Source organism: Caloenas nicobarica, chromosome 3 (assembly GCF_036013445.1).
Source record: "Caloenas nicobarica isolate bCalNic1 chromosome 3, bCalNic1.hap1, whole genome shotgun sequence".
NCBI classification, from domain to species: domain Eukaryota; kingdom Metazoa; phylum Chordata; class Aves; order Columbiformes; family Columbidae; genus Caloenas; species Caloenas nicobarica.
This window is the reverse complement of record NC_088247.1, coordinates 52,802,019-52,824,038: the sequence shown is the minus strand read 5'-3', so window position 1 is coordinate 52,824,038 and position 22,020 is coordinate 52,802,019. Positions and strand designations below refer to the sequence as shown.

Genomic DNA, 22,020 nt, shown 5'->3' with positions numbered 1-22,020 from the left:
TTTAAATTGCTCAATTTTATATTCTAGGTCATAGACAATCAACAAAATCAGATAGCTGGACTGATTTTAGACATGCAGGTAAGGAAATGTGTACATTCTGTTATTTACTCTGTTTTTAGTTCATAAAGGTAACATTACTGAAATTGCATTTCATCCTTTTATCTTCCCAAATAGGAAGCAAAGGTAGAAATGCCAAGAACTTAATCTTATGGCCTGTAGTTGACCAGTGTTCTCCTACAGGCTCATAATGTTATTGATGTTTGTATGGTTTAGCACTTTGCCAATACTTGGCATGAAGTGAAAAACTGTTGCTACATGGCATCCTTCTTCTGCTGGTCTAGTGGATGTCATATGAGAGCTGCCTGTTTCAAGTGTGAGGACTGCCTCCGTAAGTAATGGTGAAGCCTCTCATCCAACTTTGGGTTTCAGATGATCATCCAAAGTACAAAAAGCGGTATTTATGAGGAGCTTCACTGCTGACATCTTTAGTAGAGACAGGTGCCCTTCTAAACCGTGCCGCTTCACATTTCACGTTGTTTAAGCAGGTGCCTGTTGAACTATTTTCTGACTCATCACTCACTTCGATATCGTAACTTTCTTGGCGGGTCTTGGGCACCTAGCTTGGAGCCAAGGATTTTTCAAGACAGCAGAGGTTGTCAGCTGGGAGTCAGTTGTGGCTTCGTGGATCAGATTAACACAACAGCCTCCTGATGCTTGAAAGTTACTTAGTGACCAGAGTTTGTTGTGGAGAAAAGGAAATGTTATACAGGTAATAGGGAAGAAGGTATGATATGCTCTAGAAAAATCTGAGCATTTAAAAAATGCCCCAAACATCTGCTTTCAGCAAATCCTGAAGCCAAATTAAATGAATTCTAGCTGCATTCTTCTAGATTGGCATATGTCTCCACATTTTTGGCTTCCTTGCCCTCCAGAAAGACAGAAGTGACAGGGTTTTCCCTTGAGAAGGTGCTTCTGCTTTGGCTCTGTGTACATTAGGTTTGGAAGAACAACAAAATGGTAATAAAACAATCAGCCAAATGCCTGCTCCTTCCAAAGTGGAAGGGAGCACTCTACGGAGCTCGAACCCAAATAATCAAGAGACAAGAAACTGCTTGCATACCACTGGCTGAGAGAATGTGCTTTCTTATTTCACTTTGCACACTGGAGTCAAGTTTGCTTATTTGTAGCTGTTGAAAGTAAATTATCTTCCACCATTAAATTGTGTCCTTTCTCTACTGTGCAGGTAAATAGCAGGCTTCATTCCTGTCTACGACCATATTTTTGCTTAATTAAATTAAAATGTATTAAATACATCTGTAGAGAAGCAGTAGAGGAATTTAAGTTGCAACATAACATGCATCTGTAAACTGAAAAGCAAAATGATCTAAGATTCTCTTGGTTTTAGGAAGACAAAAATTGTTAAATAAAGATGTTTTCATGGAACAGCCTATTACATGCAAAAATTGTGGCACAGGAAGATGCGGTTTTTGATGTTTCATAATTTTTTTAAAAAGTTCTAATTGAACTCCCTTTCTGAGATCTTCATAGTTTAGTTAAGAATATTTACATATATACTATGTGTATTTGTTGTGCTTATCAGAAATATGCACAACTTGCCTAAATGTATTATCACCAACCTAAATATTTTCATATTTTCTAAACTTTCTGATCTATTTGTCTCCATCACCTTTATCTTGAGACTAGCAATCTTTATGCATGTTACACAGGTGGCTGTTCTGTGTGCTTAGTTGGAAGCGACTTTAGGGAGCTGGGACTGGGAAATGCTGAGTGGTTGTGACAGTCTGTGAACAGAGGGGTGTTCTGTCATCTGGGACTTTCTCTTTTCCTCTTTTGAGGTATTTTGTATAAGGACAGAAGATTTGAAAATGGTATTAGCCCTCAAATTACTTGTAGACTACAGTGGCTTCTTTGTATGCTTGATGTCCCTTACCTTCCCCATTTGTTCCCTGGGAAGCATTGAAAATTAGTTCATTAGAAACTGAATTCCCTTATCAGCACAGAGATACAATTTATCTTCAGCTCAGAAGATCTCATTTTATTTCCCGTCTTCTGCCATGTTCTAAACTTATACTTGAGAAGGTATTTTAGTTCATTGTTTTTAACTTGCAAGCTGAAAACAAAGAAATTCTGTTTCAGACAGCAGTTTCTATTTGCTTGTAATCATAGTGGAATGATTTTGATCTTCCTTGTATGGTTTTGCTTGGTTGATTTGTTCTCCTGAGTGTGAGGGATTAAAATTCTGGTTGGTCTTGACAAGATGTCATGCTGCATATATAGCACGTCTTCAGAAAAATTATGGATGAGAGTGGTGTTTAAAAAACCTGTATTTACATGGTTAATGTAGATATCACACAATTAACAGGTTTGGTGTGAAAAATACAGTAGAAATAAGTCAGGTTGTACAATGCCTGTGTTACCCAAAGTACATCTGTCAATCCTGTGCGTCACAATAAACACAAACTGTGCCAGGCTGGAAGTAATGCCACCAAATTGTAACTTTGGAAATTGTATGGAAAAAGTAAGGGTGAAGTATGGATGACTCACAGCACTGTGAGCACTGGGAAATCAGAGCACTGTGGGCTTGGCCAAGCTGGTAAGCATGTGTTTTATTTCTGAGCTTTAAGGTAGCAGAGAATGACAGAAGTTAGGCGTATCTTTTAGAAATAAACACTGATTTCCACTTCCAGTAGTTCCTGTTAAATGGTACAACTCATGAGCTGAACATGTGCACGTTATTTGGAGTATTCTAGAAATTGTTTTTTGAGTAGTTTGCACAGTCATGTAAATTTAGCAGCAGATGCAGTTCTGAAAATACACTGGGAAAGGCGATATTTCTGAACCTGTATTCCTCACCAGGTACCCAGAAAGGCTGCACAGTCAAACCTTCAATGTTTGGCGTTGACACAAACATGAAACGTGGGAGTGATTGTACTGTTACATGTGACTGGGGCTCTGGGTGTCCCTGAAGAGAAGCACATCAAACACTCTTGAAGATACTTGGAAGCTGGGAGGGTGTTTTGGGCACCTGCTATTACTGTATTGCCCTGTTCTCCTCCTTTTCCCAAAGCATCTTCTGTTTGGCTGCAGACCAACGGCGAGAGAGACCTTCAGTCTGACTCAATATGGCCATTTTTCTCAGTAGGGAATGTTTTTTAAAAAAACTAAAGGAGATAGGTTAACACCACTGTGGGTCGAACTCATCTGCAGGCACAGCGAGGGAAATCTCTGAAGCGGAGCTATTTCCTGCCCTCACCCGGCCCCGGGTGTTTCCTCTGACGTGCGGCAGGGCCCTCGTTCTTCCTCCCCTTCCTCCCGCTGGAGTGTGAAGCTGCGACTTCTCGCACAGCTTATCTTTAGGATCCACGTTACTGCAGCTCTTCCTTTCACAGGGCATTGTGGGGGGTGAACTGAGAAGCAGGTCAAGTGTGTGAAAACAGCTTTAAAAACAAGCAGTCGTTTCTGGGCTCTGACTACTGATTCTTATTACTTACATGAAAATAAGGTGTGGATTTTTTAGTCCTTATCGAGTATGTAAACTTTAGCACCGCTGTTTTTCAGTTTTGCAGAGGGTGTGACAAAGTACCGGCTTTTCTCACTGCGTGTGCGGTGTTGACCGGAATGCGTTGGGAAATTTAGTCAGTGGCCAGGCCATTGAAAACTCCGCTCACCGTCAGCCCAGCCTTGCCTCTCGTTACTTCCTGCCTTCTCGTCAGCACTAATAATTCTTACAGCTGGCAAGTCAATTAAATGGCCTCTTGGCCAAGTGATAGGCCACATACATGGTAAAGGGCAGGCCCATGTATAGACATATTCTCCTATGTGCTACAGTCCTCAGTACTGGTGCCCTGAAAGTTCCATTCTTCATACGTCTCAGGAGCAACTTGCACAAGAGTAAATTTGGCTTCTTTTCCAAAGCCAAATTGTTTTCCTAAGACACCAAAGCCAACATAGGTTGACACAATTTGCTGTGGTTTGGTCAAGTGGAGAGCTTGGACTTTTTTCTGTCTTTGAATAAAGCTGCAGAGTCACAGGGCAGCAATTTAAACATATCTCTTACTAAAGAGCAACACTGATCTTTCTACAGCATTTTATTGAAGCTACCATATAGAATTCCCTGTGAGACAGTTCTCTCTGCTTTGGAAGAAGTATCATTAGGATTGTTCCCACAGAGATTTAAGAAAAAAACATTCTTCTGGGACAGTGTCATTCCATAAATCAGTTCAAATGCAACGTCTCCTCCCTCCATCATGGCCTCTGGTTCCACTCTGTGGAAGGTTACAGTCAAACTGTGCCAAGGCATGCACCGTTGTCACCAGTGCTCCAGCGGTATTTTGAGCATGATGGGATAGGATTTGCATCTTATAATTGAAATTGGGCAACAGGTTTAATATATTAACGTGCTGAGCTAGGGATGAGGAGGACACTTTATATGCACTGTGCTAGCACAGCATTGGATTTGTGAGTAATACCATTAATGACAGAAGAGGATTTTTTTTTTTTCCTTTGTGAAAGCTGAAAGGATCTGTCTGTTTTAAACTATCCGGAGTTTATCTAATCACTATTCATTGTTATTAGTATTCAGATAAGGTGGTTTGAATACCCCTCTTTCTGAATTTTTCTAGGAAAGACATATCTACAGATCTAAAAGCCCACTAGTGGAATAAATATGAGTGATTTTTAACAACAAAGACACCTGTGGTCTTGCTGAATTCATTAAAAAAAAATCCACTTTGGAAATATCTCTGAATTTCTCAGTTTCAACTCTGTAGGCGGAAACTGGGGAATTGACAGCAGCTGATTCCATGTTGCAGTAGTTATTTGTTGCTGCTCGTGACTGATCTGGAAGTCAGTCCTGGAAAGCTCCAATGCTTAAGTAAAACAGCATCCTAGAAACCTACCGCTCTTTTCATTACAGAAACTAGTAATTATTGTATCTGTTGAAAATGATACTCTAAACTACAGTAAAAGTTACTATAAAGTTACTTTTTTGCCTGCTGTTGTTTTTTCAGCACAGTAGTGTTGTGTAGGCTGTTCTGATTTATCTTGTGTGTCAATGGTTTTAAAGAGGCTGTATCAACTGTCAAAGGCTTTCTTCTCAGCTGTGTAGAAAGGGAAGAGAGTTCTGTGTTGCAAAAGGTTGTGGGAAGTCCAATCACAGTCTTTGTGGAAAATAAAGGCCAAAAAAAAAGTTCAGTTACAACCTGGAATTGCACAAATGAAGATTAGCTGTAGTTAATTTGCTGCTTATTTAAAGTGAAATAATTTGGTTAGAATAAGCAATATTGCCTGGTTATTTTAGACTTCATGCATTCCGTATTGGAGGAATGTTTTGCATACATAGTCTTTTTGTTTCTAAACAGGTAGTGCTTATTGAAAGAGTTTCACTGATATTTGGAATAGCTGTCTTAGTATACAGAGAGCTATTGAGATCCGGTTGAATATTACCAGGTGAAAATGGTAGAAAATAAAAAATGAAGAATTAATACAAAAGCAATAAATAACTGAAACTCTAGAAATTTACTGAGGGTGCATTTTTTGTCAATGCTAATATAAATCACCTGTGTTTTCATTCCATTTAGTCTATGCAAGAGAAGCTTTTGCAAGAAAAGCTGGTAGTTCAGAAGATGACAAATGATCTTGAAGAAAAAGAAAAGAATATAGAGCAGTTAAACAAAGTTCTCTCTGAAGTAAGTAAAGACTCTAAAAACCCAACCCCTGGCCACACCAGCGGGGAAGAACCTTATAAATTGATTATAACATCTCATGGTAGAGCTCTATGAGCTTAAATACATATTGACCGTGCTGGCTGCTGTGCAGACATATAATAGATACCATCCCTACTTCAGGAAGTGAGAGCTTCAAGAGTGAAGGCTGCTAAGCAATGATAACATGAACTAGACAGCCACGTAAGAGCTTTGGAAGGGTACAGAAATACTGATTACATGTACGGAAATTAATTATGTTTAATGATACTGTTTGTGGTTTGAAACAGGAAACTTTCTGCTACAGTACATGCTGCAGACTAACTTTTTCCTTTTTCCTATTTGCTTTTCACAAAGAACCAAAGACTGATGGAGGAAAATGCTTCCCTGAAGGAGCAGATGCGGCAGGTGGAGCAGTCCAGGCAGCCAGTATCTGAGAAGATGCCAGTCGCAGACCAGTTGTTCAAGGAGATGTCCCATTGCTTGTTTGACTTGAAAGCACTATGCAGTATTCTCACCCAGAGAGCTCAAGGCAAGGAGCCTAACCTTTCCCTGCTGCTGGGAATCAGATGTAAGTGATTGTTGCCATTCCAATGCTTAACAGTGTTTTGGCACACAGGAATAACAGTTTAGCTAAGTGGTGCTTGAACCTGGCAGCTGGACAGGCCAGTGTCCCCCATGATATGCGACTTGTGCATGAAGTACACTCCTGGAGCTCTCTGGAAAAGCTGGGCTTTTTAGTAGACCTGAGCTGCTAAATGCATGACTACACAGGTCTTTGTCATGTCAGGAGAGAAGGTAGCTGTGTGTATGTCTGGTTTGGGGCTGGGTTGGGTGTCTGCATGTATTAGATAAGCCTAGTGCTGGGCAAGTCCATCTCCAGTGCTGTTAATGGCACATCTAGGCTTCAGCACGTGCTAAGCTGGTAAACTGAACCAGGAGATGAGAAGCAGACTCTTAAGGCCAGTCAGACAAAGCTTTAGTGTAGTGAGTTGGTGTTAGGTCTTTTCTTTTAACAAGTTTAATAAACTGTTACATTTTTTTTTTTTTTACCTCAATGTATCATACTGTTTTCTGGGTGTTAAGCAGAATTAACCAGATAGACTCGTTGCTGAACTGGGCCTTCGGCAAGGTAGAAAGGTAAAAGCGTAGTGTCCCGTGCAGCAAGAGCTACTACATGCCACACAGGCTCATTTGCACTGTAACTCTCTGAAGTACTGGGCAGTGCAGCATATTCTAGTCTCAAAGTCCACAAGACCATCATCAGCCAGCAGGATGGATAGTGCAGCTTATCTGTAGCACCATCTCATCACCTTACATGGCCCCATTTCCCAGGCCCTCCTACCTCTCTTTTCTGAGTGGCTGGAAACCTCCAAAATCTCTAGAAAGTGGAAACCTCCAAAATCTCTAAGCCAGTTCTTCTTCACTGTTGTTGAGATCTGTTGGACTTCAGCATGTCTCGATCTTGGTGCAAACAGCAAAGCGTGTTTTTCTGAGAAGTAGTGATGGGCTCTGAATTGATTTTAAGTTCACACAGTACCACATTTTGTTGGCTTTTCATCATACTAAAGCATTATTTGTCTTGATGTAATCGAAGTGACCTACCCCTTATTTCAAGGGGGACTTACTAGTTGACGTATTCACAAAGGGTGGTTGCTAGAGCTTTAACCTCAGGTGTTGTTTTTCACAGCGCTGAGCTGTTCAGCTGAAGAGAATGAAAATTACCACAGCACAGAAACCCTTTCGAAGAAGCTCTTGGACGTTTGTCAGTTACGAAAAGATATTGATGAATTAAGGACTATAATGTCGGACCGTTACGCTCAGGACATGGGGGACAATTGCATTACTCAATGACAACATTTCATCTAGTAGCAAATGACTTATTAAATGCTGCTGTGTCACAGGTCTTTGCATTTCTGTTAAGGAGCCATATCGGAAGACTGCAAATAGCATCGCATGTGCATCTCTGAGAATTGTGCATATTGAATCTGGGGAGTCTGGTGGAGAGGGGAGGGTCATCGCTTGAACGGAGTGGTACAAACTACAAGAAATCTTTAAACTACTGAATGTAGGAACAAGCTGTGAAGAATGATTCAGTTGGATACTCTGCTTCCTTCATTAGGGCTCATTTTATTACTTCACCTAGTTTCTGGAATCAGAGCATCAAAACAGCTGTGCTGCTACTAGTCTCAGTCCTTTCCTTCATCAAGGGTTTGTATGGAATTATCTGTGTTCTGAAATGAGAGCAGAGGGTTGAAGGACCTGGAGCTGTATGTGGTGAAGCCAGAGGCTTCTGCAACTGCACTTCACTCTGGGAACTGCAAGTGGAACAATCTTGGAGCATTTACTCTTCAAGTTGCCTAAAAAATTCTATATAGGAAAGATGTTTCTAGCAATGGATGTCTAGCTTGTTTGCCCAATAGCGGAAACAAACCAAGTTATAACTCCTTTATGCAGATGAAGTGCATAAAATATAGCTGTATAAAATGGTTTTAAGCATTCTCACATCGCTGTGAGTAGTTTCAATAACATTGAAGTTTGTGACAAACCCAGATAAGCTGGAAGGCATGAAACTGCAGCATAGTATGTGGCTGTCAGGAAAAAAAAAAAAAAGACTGTATTTTAGCGTTTGTACCATACTTATTTTTCTCTTATGTCATCCCCATTTTAAAATGTGGCTGGTCTGTGTTCCATCCCTGAAGGCCTCTGCTGAGGCTGCAAACCGGGTGTTTGGCATTTGATAAAATCAGGGCTTATAACAGAACGATTCCACTTAGCAGTATTAAGTATTTGGTTATCTGAGGACTGCAAAGTTTTCCGCATTGTTTGGGAATTCTTGATTTCTCCATTTATGTAGGAAGCAATTACGGTAAAAAAATAAGATCATGTTCCATAGTTTATTCAGTGAGTGTCACTTGGCTGTGCTGTTCCACTCCTATGGGACAGATGACATAAATGCTTCTAATTTCTTGGAACATTACTGCAAGTTAGTTGCACAGTTATGCATGGTGTAAAATAGTATTTAACTGAAGGAAACAAAAACTTGCAAAGAGCAAAATCACTCTCAAATCCCACTGTTAAGGAAATTATGGGCATCAGTTACATATAGTGTATTAAAAGAAGGCTGTGACTAACAAATGACTAATGTGCAAGTCAGTCAACTGACCCATAGTGTGGGTAACAGCAGAAATCTCATAGAAAGCTTAACGATTAGAACCAAGTCAATTCTAGGGTAAGATTTTTATGGCAAAAGTGTTAATATCTTTGGTTTTCTGATTATATTTATGTTACTAGAAAAAAATTGTATAGCAATGTAGACTGGTTACCAGTTTTAACTTCGTGATGTTTTGCTTTCTGTTCAATGTTAAACAGTTACCGTTTTTTTATATATATAGTTTAGTGATTTAATTTTTTTAGCTATGTGGACTTATTTATTTGACAGTTTTCTCTATCCAGAACGTACACATGGAATAATTTGTGAAAAATAGGGTTACTATTTATGTTATTGCTACATGGTGTTTTCAGATAGATTAATCTGACTTGTTCAGCTCCTGTGAGCACTAAAACAGTGTCTAGATGAAATCTCAAGTGAAAAATGCCTAGTATCTCTACTTCAAGGTAAAAAACAAGGCCATTTTGTTTTAAATTTCAGTGCTCTTTCTGTAGGTTTGAGGGTGCGCTTTTACACTAGGGCACAACTGAAAACAAAGATCTTTGTGCACATGGGCTTGCAGAGTTTCCTGTGCCTCTGACAGTGTTGGCGTTTGTGACCGGGGCCTGGGCTCGTTCCTTCGATGCGGTTTGTGGGGTTTGGCCCTGCAGGGAAGCAACAGTCTCCTGTTCATGGCATCTGTGTCTGTCAGAGTGCAATAGCATTTCAGATAATGAAGTATTAGGGAGAGAAGAAACACCTAAGTTACATGTTATTATTTCCTTAGATAGAAACGTATCTATAAAAAATTACCAAGCAACACACTTTTCTAAATTGGGTGGAAATAACAAAGAGTTTAATAGAGCAATTAGAGAGGAGCAGATTTTAAGTCACTTTGAACTATTAAGCTGGTCACTTGGCTGGTGTCCCTCATGTTAAACGGTGACACTGCACTGCAGAGTTGAGATCAGTAATTTTTATTTGCAAAGCACTTCAGGAGCTTTTATGCTCTTCAAGTATTAGTTGAAAGTCCCTCAGGAAGGAGGTCCCATTTTATTTGTAATACTTTGATTGCAGTGCTGTAATTTTGCATTGTAATATTTTTATTACAGAACCTGTAATATTTATGTTGACTTTAAAGCACTTGATTTTAAAAACCCTTGAGTTTATCTGCCTCAGTCAAATGACAGTGGAGAGGTAAATGATGGATGTATGAGCCAAAGATGCAGGCTACCAATTGACTATAGTGATACAGTATTTTGCTTTGATTTCTTAAAATTTGGCCTGTTGTTGTAGTAGCAGTTACTATATATGCATCAGTTTACAGATGCCTCTAAATGGAATAAGCTTTGTCTAAGATATGCATGGTTGTTTAATTGGTTAAAATATAGTGTGTGTGGTCTCATTCAGCATATTTAATACAAAGTCGATTAATGAATGTTAACGTTGGAATTGCTTAGATTTAGTCATGACAACTTTTTCTGTAGCTATTGGACAATCTCAAGGGCTGAATAACAACCTCTAGTGAATGGACACTGTACCGTTCTGGCTGTCAGCAAATTTGTACAGTAACTTTTTGTATCGTTTCAGATTGAATTTATACAATCCCTTAGAAAATATTTACAGTAACTACTGTATTCAAGAATGTATTTTGAAGAAGACTTGGAGAGTAACTGTATTTGGACAAGCTATAGCCGATGCTGTGTATTTACTGTACAGAAGTAACACAGCTCAGTTGTGTGACTGTGGTGTAGGTTGGTGGCCTCAGCTGCGCAGCTCAGTAGTGTGACAGTTGTGTGGCACTGTGGGGGTGGCTCAAACCACCCACTCAGGCTCCAGCATTCGCAGCTGCCAGTGGCCGTGAAGTCATTACGGAGCTGAAGTTTTGTCCTTTTCACTTCAAAAGGCTTCCTTCCTTGGCTTCCTTCCTGGCTTCCTTCCCCCTCGCTGCCTGGTTTTTGTTTCAAATGAGTTTTTGGACATTTTTCTTGCAGGGTAAGAGCACAAAGCCAGCAAATGCATCCTGCCCCACCTGCTGCCCTGGCGCAGGCAGACACGGCGCGCTGCACTTGCTCCGTGTGCGTGTAGTTTGCTCCAGTTTTCATTGTCCGTGTCAATGATGTTCCACAGGTGGAGTTGGAGGTATAATTGGGCTCTTCTCATTGATGTGACAAGTTCTGTCATGAGTGGGGAAAAGATCTTCTGATCTAACCTACGTTCTTAGGCAGCAAACAAATCAGTGGTTATTATCTAAAGGGATGACTTATTCCAGTAGCTCATTAGCAATATTAATTCCACAGCTGCATACCTTTGTGCCTTTTGTGCCTGAAGTAAGTGTAAATTCCCCTTGAACTTGAGATAAGTTGTTAGAATGCTGATGACTGCACCTTGTTTTCCTCTTACCCGCTAGTGTTTTGTTTATAACGTTCTATAGTAACAACTCTCACATAACGTCTAGAAACAGAAGTACTTAAACTGCGTACTGGGTGTACACTCTGAATGTTAGGCTGGTCGTAGTATGCAGCGGTTTTGAATACGAAGCGTGAGCAGGAAACTCAAATCATAATGTGTTTATTTTGTGTATATTAATTGCAGTATATCACTAGTTCAGTGGGTAGGAGTGTCTGGAGCTATCTTTTAAAAGCACAGCTGACATATGTACTGGATCAGTCCCTGAAGACTGGTAGTTGTGTAAATTGGGTTCAATTTTTGAACCTCTCAGAATACCTCATATGTAAATAGAGTTGTCATGACTTAAATCACAATGTGTTCATTATAAAAAGTAAAGGAGCCACTGGCTGGCTCAGCTTTAGGCTTGTTGTTCTTGCCTCTTTTTGTAATTTTTTTTAAAGTAGGATTTACAGCTAGAATTTTGAATGCCAAAGTTCTATTTATTAAATAATAATAAAAGTTTTCATTGTTAATGACTGGTATTTTTCCACTGGAATTTGTTTGTTGATGTTTGGGATTTGTATCCACAGAGCAAAAATAAATTTTGTTACAAAAGTGATTTTTTTTTTTTCATGCTTCTCATTTGTCCAATATGCAGCATGTGACAGAAGTGACCAAAGCTGGACCAAGGGCAGGAGACAAGAGACAAATCGTGAAGGATCTTCCCAGCACTCACCCCAGCTTCCCTTCAGTGGTCTGTAGTTCTGCTTCAATACAACCTGACTGAGCTCTCTTCCTGGCATTAATTTAAAAAACAAACAACAAGGCCTTGGTAGCAAAAATATATCAGTGTAACAGAAGTATTTTAGAGCAGAGTTCCTTGTGAAGTCCCTGCTGGCTCTTTGGGCAGGTGGTGCTTTTGTCTGTCTCGGGTGGTGGTTGGAGAGATAACAGGTAGGACTTATAAAAAGACTAAGTTGGCATGAAACAGTAGGCAGGAGTGTGATGATAGCTACTTTTGAACATGCTGAAAGATTCATCAGCTTTGGAACATGTGGTTGCCCCCAAGCCAGTCACACGGGGCAAAAACACCAAAGTGGGATGGTGAAACAAAACCAGCAGCAGGTATGGTACCAAGGAGAAAACTGAAGATCAGAAAGGATGTGTTTTAATTATTATTTTTCAGTTAGAAAGCACAGATGGGTAGCTGGTCAGACTGAGCAGTAAAGGCAGTCTGAAATCCCTGCTGCATGAAATACTGTGGGTCAGTACAGTCCAACACAACCCAGCAACGATGACTTCCCTTCCGTGTCAAGTGAGTGCAGCCTCTGGAAAAGTCAAAGGTTAAGGATTTTCGTCAATGTGCTGAGGAAAGTGGGGTCACCCCAAAGTGGTTTCTTCTGTGACAGCTCCCTGCGAGAAATCTTAGATCCTGTTTGGAGCACCAAGTGCTGAGTGAGCTTTGTATGTGGAGTGGTGTCCCCCTCCTACCCCAGCATGCTGCCTGGCATGGAGCACGAGAGTTGACACTACCTCTTTGCAAAGACGCTGGGAAATTCACTGCAATTAGCTAATGCATTATATATGGTAGAGATCACTTGCTTTTCTCCAGCCTTCTGACTGAATGTTGAATGATGGGCTTCTAGCTCAATTGAAAACATTCTCTGCCCTGTATAAATGTATGTGAAGGGCTGCACAGATGCCAATTTTCCATAAGATTTCTGAGGGTGACCTTTTGTGAACTGCTGCTCAAAGTCAGGTTTAGGTTTCAAAGTGTCATGATTAAAGCACTGCTAACAATAGTAGTGGTAGGAAATGTTCTCTTGCCTTTATGCCACAAACAAAATACAACTCCAAATGTGGATAAAAATGAAACCATCAACAATGCTGCACATAACACTGCAGCATCTTGAATGGGGACAACTTGCAACAGTTGAATCTGTGGTACATCACCTATGTTATGTAAATTAAGCAATTCTGCAGGTTGTGCTAATGATGCTGGGTGGGTTGTTTTGTAAATGAATGGGTTCAGTATACCTGGAGAATTTCCAAGTGGCAAGGAAAAGCATATACTGTGAATGACACCATTTAATGATGGTTTAGTATGTGCATATATCTCTTCCTACTTTGTGTGATTTATTCCGCCTTTGGGGGTTGGCTGGTGCTTTTCTACTTCTTTCCTTGGTGTCCCAGGTCTGAGTTTCACAGAGGTGAAGGTGTGATTCAAGTTGTGGAGTTGAAGCCAGCTCAGTTTGTGGGATACCTGATAGGTTCAGCTAATGCTTCGGGGCTCACTCATGAGCGGTTTGGCAGCTCCCCTGAAGAATGCAACCCATAGTTATTAATAGACCAGAAAACTGATTTACTGGTCTGTGTACCTGTGAAAGCATTTGCCTGGAGGAAAGCAAAAGGTAAACCATTGTCAAGTTCTGGTTTGTTGCTGAGAGAGTGAATTGTAATGCTAAAGTTTGTGGTAAGAGAGTTTTCTGACTGAAAACTCCTCAAGGGGGAACCAAATAGAATTTAGTATCCAAAAAAGCTCATCTTCCCTATGTTAAAAACCGAGAATACAGGTAGTCCCTGAGTTCCATGGAGATGCAAAAAACTCCTCCCAGACCTAACGTGTTGTATTGCGTTTTGTGCTGGCCCCAGGAGGGTATTTGAGAGCCTGGCTGCTGTCAGCCTATGTTGGGGAGAGGACCCAGTCCCAGCCATAACTTGGCCCAGCACGGGGCCTGTTCCCCACTGCATGAGCCCTGGAGCGTCTTTCTTGAGAGACTGAGAGAGCTGGGTCTGTTCAGCCTGGAGAAGAGGAGGCTGAGAGGGGATCTCATCAACGTTTATAAATATCTCAAGGGTGGGTGTCAAAGAGGATGGGACCAGACTCCTTTCAGTGGTGCCCAATGATAGGATGAGGGGCAACAGGCACAGACTGAAGCACAGAAGGTTCCATCTGAATATGAGGAAAAAATTATTTACTTTGAGGGTGTCAGAGCACTGGAACAGGCTGCCCAGGGAGGTTGTGGAGTCTCCTTCTCTGGAGACATTCAAGACCCGGCTGGACACATTCCTATGTGATCTGCTCTGGGTGAACCTGCTTTAGCAGGTGGGTTGGACTGGATGATCTCCAGAGGTCCTTTCCAACCCCAACCGTTCTGTGATTCTGTGGCCTCACAGACACAAAACTGGCCGTGGTGTGTGGGATGAGCCAGAGGCCAGATTTTAACAGCCACGTCCCAGAAAAATCATCCCTGAAGTGGCCAGAAGATGATCAAACTTCAGCCGTCTGCAGCCCCCCTCATGGGAACTCTTGCCCCCCTCATGGGAACTCATCATTCTGGGGAGAAAAAACAAAGGTTAGAGCTGGAAGGGAGCTGATGCAGGTGTATGTAGCCCTGCAGAGAGCTCTGCTGCAGGAGGGAGTGCTGAGAAGGGGTTTGATTGATGGTATAATCTGATCGGTCCCCAGACAGGCCTCATTATACAAGCCAGTGACAATTGGATCATTAGTTACGTTATTGCCCGCTGCCTTAATTCCTGTGATTTAGTATAAATTATGGTTCAAACATTTTAATCAAAAGCTGATTATAATCAATCTGTTTCCAACACCCTTTCCTTCACCCTCATTCATAAAAGTTAACGACCACCATGAAGAGCCAGTGAGTGAGTATATCCTGCACCTGGCCGGTGGCAGCTTCAGAGCCCGGGACTGCTCCTGCCCAGGTGGCTGCGTGCATGGAGCCAGCCCAAACTGTGTGTGCAGGCAAAATCAGTCATGGCAGGTTAACAACCTTCCTGGTGCTGGGTATGGCCCAGCATGGGGTGTGTTGCAAGACTTTTAATCAAAAGCGATGGTCCGCTCAGACCCTGGTATCTCAGAGACATCCATTTGAGTCTTGGAGGTAAGAGGAGCTGAAAACACCTCGATTTTCACCAATTCAGAAAGCAAATTGTTTTCTCAAAGTGCTGGCATTTTCAAAAAAGTCCCAAATCTTCCCCAACGTGCTACTGTGGTGGCTATGAAGGTCAGCACGCAAACTACCCCAATGGCTGAGAGAGCAGCTCACCGCATGGGGATCCCAGACAGCTTAAAGCAAAGTTCGTGCAGCCTGAATCCAAAATATATGGAGAATGTGAGAATAAATACACAGGTGATACTTCGGCAAAAAAAAAAAAGTCACTGGCTAAACTTTACTTTCTCAAGGCTGATCACTCATCCCAGCCTGCGTAAACAAAAGATGACTTTGGCCTTATAATACCTCACTTGAGAATTAAAGGATTTCCAGCAGTTCTGGAGTCCGAAACAGAAATCCTTCCTCTGCGGAAAAGAAATCAGCAATTTTATCTGAGGGCTTTTCTTACTTGTCAAAAAAAAGGAGGGGTGCTACTGTTATTTCCCCCTGTTATTTGCCCCTGAAAAGGGCACATGGTGTAGTGTGTCCATCGGCAGAGCAGGAAAGTGGCTCCTGGTACAAGATTGAAAGAAGAGCACAGTTGCTGTCCTGCCGACAGCAGCCTTGTGCCCTTGCTGCCGTTTACAGACCCATGGGCTGGCATTTGGGCTACAGCACGAATGCGTTTGAGAAGGTTCTATACCCCATCAGATTGCATTTCTGTTTCAGGATGTCTGAAGCTGGTAGGGACCTTCATCTTAAGCAGCTCTGATGCTAAGGGGTGAATATGCAACAGGGAGGCGGTTTCCCTCTATGTTTCAGGCTGCAGGAGGAAGGTGCCAACCCTCTGCTCATTCCACCCGAGAGTGCTCTGCTCCTGCCCCTGCTGCATGGGGCTCACGGTGCCGATTTGCGGTGAGTGAGGGGGGACCCCAGGGAACAGTACTAACCTGCCTGGGAAACGAGACCTGCCCTTGTCACTGGGTTTGTTTCTCCAGAGGCTGAGAGGGTGCAAACGTGTAACAGCTGCTTCCCAGGAGGGCACCTTTGTGATGAGATTATAGGCCATGGTAAAACAGCGGCAAAGCATCTTGCTGGAGGTCACAGGCCACCACGCAGCTACCGAAGAAGAGTGAATTTCAAGGAGGTTTCACAGAGATGTAGTCTGAAGTGGCAGTAGTGATATTTTCTGTGTCTGAAGTCTAGGGCTTCACACAAATGTCCAGGAAGAATTTCTAAAAATATCACAGCACCATAGTACTATTATTTATATGCACATTTCTACAATACCGACCACCGTTCATTTAATTAAAGAAAAAAAAATGTATTACATAAACTGGCCTCCTAATAAAAAGAAATTAATTAGCCCTGGACTTACACGTTCTAAATCTGACTTTTGAATGCTTTTAATCTTTTCCGCGTACAGAGTGAATAATTTGTTTCTTTGTGATACAAACTAACCAAGAAGAGGTCAACCTTACATCTGTGGCATGCCTGAAACCTGTTTCAGAGGTGCCATGTCCTTCAAAATAGGCAGAGAATGCCCAACCGTGGTGCTGCCTGCTCTGGTTGGGGTGAGCTGGGCAGCTTTTGGCAAGTAGCTCCGTCTCAGTGCCTCAGTGTATGTGTTTGTCAAGTGGAGATTACACAGGCTCCTTTGGAAAGCATCTTGGATGAAAATTTCCACAAGAACTGAATAGCATCTCCACTCATCAGCATTCACTGTGTATATGAAATTAGATGTTAAAAAAATTAGTGGTTTTCAATCTACCCACAAAACTGGGATACTACATCTCCTGTCTCAAATCCCCTGCAGCCCCATGGCAATCAGTAATCCAGGAAAACAGTCCTATTCCCAGAACTAAGATTAGTGGAGCTGCACAGAACTAAATCCATTCCTCATAAAATGGGGAGGTGAGGGGGAACAAACCTTAAAAAGTTTCCTGACTAGTACCCAAAGGGCCAAATTCAGCCAAAAAGTTATAATTTCCTTTACATACAGCACAATTTCTCTGGATTCACGGGTACTGCTGCAGGAAAACAGAACTATTTTTATCTCCTTTTTCTGTAGAACTAGTGCAGAATCTAGGTTTTCTTTCATCACGTACCAGATCAGCCTGTTGATTGTTGAATTCCCTGGGTCGGCCGGATTTCCCCGCCATCAGGGTCCACTCAGCCGTGGTTCGGGGACTGTCACCCTGTCCTTTTGCATTGCGGCAGCACACTGCTGCCTCGCGTGCCTGCAGAGGGATGACCGAGAGAGCGGAAAAAGCGAGCGCGTTGCTCAGGCATGTGGCTTTTTTGGGAAGTGGTCTCTTGGGAAACGAGCACCACGGCAGAGCATCGTTCAGCATCCCGGGGCTGCGTGGAGCAGAGGTTTGCCTGCCACAGGCAGCTGATGCTGCCTTCACTGCTCTCCCGTTGTGTCCATCTGCCCCTGAATTTACGGAGGAGCAGCTCCCGGCACCTCTTCCCAGCTGCACCCCAGTGCTTTTCCTCCCCATCCTGCAGTGCCAGTAGCCACCGTGGCACCTCCCGGTGCCACTCGCCTCTAAGGTACAGACACGGGGAGGTGAGAACCACTGCAGCAGTGGCTGCTGTTGCATGCCAGCATCACTCCAGGATTTAATTCTCCTAATCAAAAGGCCCCTGCTCATATTTTTGGCACTGTATGAGCAACGCTAAAGGGAAAATGAACTAGAAAATATTGTGAGAAACTTCAAAAGCTCAGGCACAGCTGTTTGATCCCTTGACAAACAGCAGACATTATGCTCTCTCATTCCCAATCAGGAGAAGGAACATCAGAATTACAGAAATCAAGTAGTTTCGCAAGGAAGAGTCCTGGCCAAGCAAACAGAGATTTAAATCACTGATGAGGACAAAATGTACAGAACAAAATGTACAGGATTTGTTTAAGTGGATAGATCTCAGCATTGTGGCGATCACAAGTGGTGTATTTACAGTGCCCTCAATTTCCTTCAGATTAAAAAGAAAAAAGCAGTTGACTCTGTCCCCTTGGTTCATGCCTGAGCACCAGCTGCATGGAATCTTAGCCCCACTCTATGGGATCTTAACCCTCCTCTCTTGGGCGCAGAAGGCCCATCAGGATGTCTTTCTACCTGGGTATCTTACTGCATTTTAGGGACCGGTCTTTAGCTGTGCCAGATGAAGAATACTCTGCTTGGTGTAGACTACATCTCCCACACTCCTGCTGATGCGCCTGAAGCAGCAAATGCTCCCAGGTGCTGGCAAACCCGTGCTGAGCAGAAGCAGCATCTGACTGGGGATTTGTCCTCATGGCACAGACCGGTAGCACCGGTCGTCTTAGTCCAACAGGTACTGTGAAAATATTCTTCAGCCATGACTCAAAGATTTTCATTACCACTTAGTAACGCTTTAAAAGCTGATCCCAGGTATTAATGACCCTTCTCTCACTCTGCCATCCTTGCAATACAAGGAAGGACAGCAAGCCGAAGTGCACTCCAGTGCCTTGCCTCCCGTGGCTCCTCCTTGGATAAACTTTGTGCCTGCACTCCAGGCACTCGGCAAGCACATCAGGACATTTGCTGTATTGCCTCATTGCACAGTGGCAGTGGAGAGGGAGAGGGAGACTTGGATTGGCTTGAGCGTTGGGAAGAGTGGAAGGGAGCTGGGGGAGCCCTTGCTGCCCATACCTGGCACAGACAAACCAAAACCAAGAGACAAAGCCAATCCTGACATAAAACCCTGTGCATCCTGCTCTCATACACTTTCTTTTTGTACCATCAATCGCTCCTGCACCCACTCGACATTTTGCTAGCTAATGAATAATGTGTCTGGCCTTCTCCTAAGGCAGATTCAACAGCACAACCCTTCCCAACTGCAGTGTGCAGAAGCAAAGGTGACGCTGTCACAGTCCATTTTAGAAACACCCGAGCGCCTCTGGCTGAAAGCAACATAGACTCTATTCAAGTAAAGGCTTCTCCTTTACAGAGGGGCAGCCTTGAGGAGCACAGCTACAGAAAGACATTGGCTAATCTACTGATGGAGTGCATCTTTAGTATTTTTTAACACTTTTGGCTCAGTGTTCAGCAAGAGCACACATCACTAGGCTGCCCGGCGAGGAGGCTGTCCTCACAACATACTACGCTCGTACCATTGCTGGTTAAAAGGGTAAGGGCATGTGAGTACTGACCAGGAAGAAGAAAACTTACTCTGCAAGTGGAATAACAAGTTATTGCAAAAGAAAAACTGATGAAATGGCTATCAGGTCTTTAAGACTCATGTTAATTTGTTAGTATGTAAGCACCTGTAACTACCAAGATCATTATGAAGAGGAGAACAAAATGGGAAACTGTCAGTACCTCCTTTTGGATCAGTATTACCAGCAGTTTCTTTAAAGCAAAAGAAACAAAAAGCAGATTGGAGAAAAGGGTCCAATAGCACAGCTAATAAAATACTGTATTGAATTCACGTGAAAATAAGGTGAATTCACCTGAAGAATAAAGACTATCCATTCATGCCAAGAAAATCCTGTGCAATACAGCCCCCTCATTCAAAGCACAGGCAGTAGATGCCATCAAAGTCTTTCTAACAAGCTGATCCTCTTCATTCTCCAGAGGGAGAAAGGGAAAAAGCTAGAGAGGTTTCATCATAACCATCACCGACACAGAGATAACCCATACAGTACATGTCAGGATTGCTCATGCCTGGCTGCCTCACTATGTCTCAGGGAGAGCTTCAAAGCATAAGGGACCTTCTCGAGATGCTCCCTGTCATTCAGGGAGTTGTCACCTGTAAAAGAGCACATTCTGGGAGAGGAAGGGAGATAAAGCAAAAGGGGGGAAAAAACCCAAACCAAAACAAAAAACCCAAACCAACCAACAAACAAAACCTACAAACCAACAAAACAAAACTTCCAGCTCCAAGAAAAACCTAGAAATTTAAAAACACAGCTCATGGATGTTATAAGTCTGGCTTTTTTGAAAACCCCAGGCTAAGGTTGAATGTGTGAATGCAGAGACTCCCACAAGCAGTGTCTTTTTGAACACACAACTCTCCTCTGGGCACAAAAAAGCTTTGAGCATTGGGCTGGCTGGCCACAAACGATTGGTGTAGGACCCTGCTCTACTGCTCAGTGAAGCGTGATGAGGGATGAATTTCAGAGCAAGCGCACAGTGAACCTGGAGCACCAGACACCACAGCTCTGGCAGCTGGGACGTGGTAACTCTCACTGTCACCACCAGCCACCATGCTGGCTCGTTCAAACTTGCCCCAGTGTGACTGTCCCTTTCTCAAGTGACCTTCCTCTGCCTGTTGTGGTGCCCCCTGTAAAAAATAGCTGCAAAGAGCACCAAAGTGTACAGGAAGAAGTCATCCTAAAAGGGACTTTCCCACCAGGACATGGTTGAAAGCAGCAGCGATGCAACAAATATCTCCTTTGGTTTTCCATCTCCTCTGGCTCTTGGTGCAGATCTGTGCCGTCACAGTGTTCCCCATTCTCATCTGAGCAAGGATATGCTCGGATATGACACGATAAACCCCGACCAGTGTGTTCCCCATCGCACTGTTTCCTGGGGTAGAAAGCTGTTTGGGAGGCTGGGGGTGCTATGAGGAGCCCCCAGCACCTTCCCACCTCCTCCAAGCCCATTGCAGCCTGGGGCTGCTCTCCTTAACCCACACTGAGGTTCTTCAGGTGCCTTTGCTTTCCTTAAAGAAAATTCACTGTCCATGCGCTGTGCTCCCTGTCTCCAATTACCTGCCATGGCTCTCAGCAGTTATTCTAATGGCTGGTAGCAGTAAGTTTCCTGCTGTGTATAATAAAAGAGGGACCAGGCTCAGGCTCTGGGCTCAGCTGCCACCTTTATTCCCAAGCTCTACTTCACACCATCAGCAGGGCTGACCCCTGAGCAGAGCATGGCCCTGGGGAGCAGAGCTGCGTTTCTGGTCTCCTTTCAGTCAGCAGCACAAACATGGCTGTAGAGACATCATTGGGAATAATAATAGTAATAAAAAAGATCCTTTCCCCAGCCTTCAAGCTTCATTTCTGCTCTGCAATTTTCCCTGAGTACTCTCAGCAAAACTATTCGGATGCCTGCATTCTACAGTAAGAAAAAGAGGGCTCGGATCCCCATTTGTCTTGGATGAACGTTTATCTTTATTAGTGATTTATCAGCAGTCATTATTTAATCACCAACAACACTTACCCTAGCAATGGGCGCATTGGCTACATTATTAATGCGCTAAGGAATTTGCTTCCTCCATTAGCTGTTCTGTTTCTCTTGCAAAGACAAGGGGAAAAAAAGCATTTTAAACCAGCCTTTGGTCCTAATTTATCTCCATAACAACAGCTGCAAACTTGTTTATCCTGACAGCAAACACGGGGCAGCGGGTCCAGCTGGCCAGGCTGATCTGCCCTGTGCTGCTGCCCAGGCTCCTGCTGGTGTCTGGCCGTCAGCCAACCACACAAATAAAGCTGCCCCATTCCTACTGGGAATTTGTGTTGGCTGGAAATGGGAGACAGGAGAGGTTTACACATTTTTAGCAAAACTTAAATTATCGTATAGAGGAGAATGGTCACATCTCAGTTCTCCATAAGGAAGTGCAGTAGCTTCTGAAGATGTTTGGGACCAACCACCGTCCATCCCAACCCTTCAGCTCGCTACCTTTTTTGCAGATGTGTTCAGGCACCTCTATTATTTAGAAGTACTGAAAAAAAGTCAAACTATAGCAGTCTGTTTATAAACCTGCTCTTCCAAAGTGAGATGTGCAGGGAAGCAAATGAAAGGGGTCACTGGTTGTGCCTGCGAGACTTCAAAGTCTCTTCCATTACACTTCTGCAGACAAAGATTTGGAAAGAAAGCCTCATAGGCTTTGGGGACCT

The 22,020-nt window shown here is 43.0% G+C and overlaps 1 protein-coding gene and 1 long non-coding RNA gene across 6 annotated transcripts in view; one reads left to right on the top strand and one right to left on the bottom strand.

Annotated features, from left to right (window-relative positions):
- The window catches only part of CEP85L (centrosomal protein 85 like), a 151,443-nt gene extending 139,591 nt beyond the window's left edge, over nt 1-11,852 (top strand). For 2 of the 3 annotated variants that reach the window (XM_065630892.1, XM_065630891.1), the window contains exons 10-13: nt 28-78; nt 5,601-5,708; nt 6,081-6,294; nt 7,414-11,852. In XM_065630892.1, the coding sequence (XP_065486964.1) occupies nt 28-78; nt 5,601-5,708; nt 6,081-6,294; nt 7,414-7,577 (537 nt within the window). In that variant the 3' untranslated portion in view covers nt 7,578-11,852. Of the gene's footprint in view, nt 1-27; nt 79-2,877; nt 4,687-5,600; nt 5,709-6,080; nt 6,295-7,413 lie in introns of those variants that run through there. The other variant, XM_065630893.1, reaches the window with a different exon arrangement.
- Nucleotides 11,853-12,430: 578 nt separating this feature from the next.
- On the bottom strand, nt 12,431-17,394 carry LOC135987269 (uncharacterized). Of its 3 annotated transcripts, none has more exons than XR_010605985.1 (3): nt 17,267-17,394; nt 16,109-16,393; nt 12,431-12,593 (listed from the first exon to the last, which is right to left on the bottom strand). It is a non-coding gene; the product is annotated as an uncharacterized LOC135987269 (long non-coding RNA). The 3 variants fall into 3 exon arrangements; XR_010605986.1 differs by lacking the exon at nt 12,431-12,593 and adding an exon at nt 12,601-13,583; XR_010605984.1 differs by lacking the exon at nt 12,431-12,593 and adding an exon at nt 13,598-14,602.
- Nucleotides 17,395-22,020: the final 4,626 nt, after the last annotated feature.